General features: G+C 54.6%; 1 protein-coding gene across 1 annotated transcript; it reads right to left on the bottom strand.

The window, feature by feature from the left end:
* Positions 1-28: 28 nt before the first annotated feature.
* On the bottom strand, positions 29-1,113 carry LOC108627192 (vegetative cell wall protein gp1; the record flags this gene model as incomplete). The annotated part of the gene is made up of 1 exon (XM_018028296.1): positions 29-1,113. A coding segment is annotated over one exon (1,085 nt), but the record flags the coding sequence as incomplete, so codon positions are not given.
* Between the last annotated feature and the right edge of the window lie 394 nt (positions 1,114-1,507).

The following is a 1,507-nucleotide window of genomic DNA, read 5'->3' as shown; positions in this document are numbered from 1 at the left end:
GGATAAGGCCGCGGTGGTGGTGGAGTACGAGGAGGCTCAGGAGGTATGTAAGGAGGTCCTGGTGTTGGCGGTTTTTGAGGAGGATAAGGTCGCGGTGGAGACGGTGGCTGAGGAGGCTGCGAAGGAGGATACGGTCTCGGTGGAGATGGTGGCTGCGGAGGTGGCGATGGGGGATAAGGTCTCGGCGGAGACGGCGGCTGAGGAGGCTGAGAAGGCGGATACGGCCTCGGTGGAGACGGTGGCTGAGGAGGCTGCGAAGGAGGGTACGGTCTCGGTGGAGACGGTGGCTGCGGAGGTGGCGATGGGGGATATGGCCTCGGCGGAGACGGTGGCTGAGGAGGTTGCGAAGGCGGGTACGGCCTCGGTGGAGATGGTGGCTGAGGTGGCTGTGAGGGAGGATACGGCCTCGGTGGAGATGGTGGCTGCGGAGGTGGCGATGGAGGATATGGTCTCGGCGGAGACGGTGGCTGAGGAGGCTGCGAAGGAGGGTACGGTCTCGGTGGAGACGGTGGCTGCGGAGGTGGCGATGGAGGATATGGTCTCGGCGGAGACGGTGGCTGAGGAGGCTGCGAAGGAGGATACGGCCTCGGTGGAGACGGTGGCTGAGGGGGTTGCGAAGGCGGATACGGTCTCGGTGGAGACGGTGGTTGAGGAGGCTGTGAAGGAGGATACGGTCTCGGTGGAGACGGTGGCTGAGGAGGCTGCGGTGGTGGATAAGGCCGTGGCGGTGGTTTCTTCACTGGTGGCCTAGTTGTATCTTGCGGCCTTTGAGGTGGGAATGTAAATTGTTTATCAGGCGGCGAATAATCATATCCCGTAGTCGGTATTCTTTGAGTTGGTATCCTTTGCGTCGGTATCGTTTGAGTAGGTATCCTCTGAGTTGGTCTAGTTTGAATCGGTGTCCTCTGTGTTGGTATCGTTACAGGTGGGAAGGGTTTACTAGGTGTTTGGTAGTCATACCCTGGTGTCCTCGTAGGTATCCTCTGAGTTGGTACCGTTTGAATCGGTGTCCTCTGCGTTGGTATCGTTACAGGTGGGAAGGGTTTACTAGGTGTTTGATAGTCATACCCTGGTGTCCTCGTCGGCTGCGTCACTGGCGGCCGTCCCGTCGGTCTATAATATAGAAAGTGTCTTAGTTGCACTAACTTCTATAAATCCTAATTCCTAATTCATAATCCACATGAAATGATTCTTACAATGTATAGGTGACAGGCGCACTTGTTGTAAAATGATCGACATATGGAGTTTGTGTAGGCCTTGACGTATATCTCGGGGTAGTATACGTTGGCTGCGACGGCCTATAAAAAATACACACACACACACATTACTTACACAGTACTTCCAAGAAAATAAAATCATAATCCAAGGTTTTTTAACTTACCTCGTTGTAGGATACGTGAAGATCTCATTGGGTGGTTCATAAACGTAACCCTTGCTTCCGATCGCTCGTTTGCTCTTCTCACTAGATGCTTCCGCATAGTGTGTGGAGAGCACTGCCACAACTATG

This window comes from Ceratina calcarata, unplaced genomic scaffold (genome assembly GCF_001652005.2).
Source record: "Ceratina calcarata isolate Rehan_Ccalc_2016 unplaced genomic scaffold, ASM165200v1 scaffold4477, whole genome shotgun sequence".
In the NCBI taxonomy this organism is placed as follows: domain Eukaryota; kingdom Metazoa; phylum Arthropoda; class Insecta; order Hymenoptera; family Apidae; genus Ceratina; species Ceratina calcarata.
Note: the sequence above shows the minus strand (reverse complement) of the source record. Positions and strands in the feature narration are given on the sequence as shown.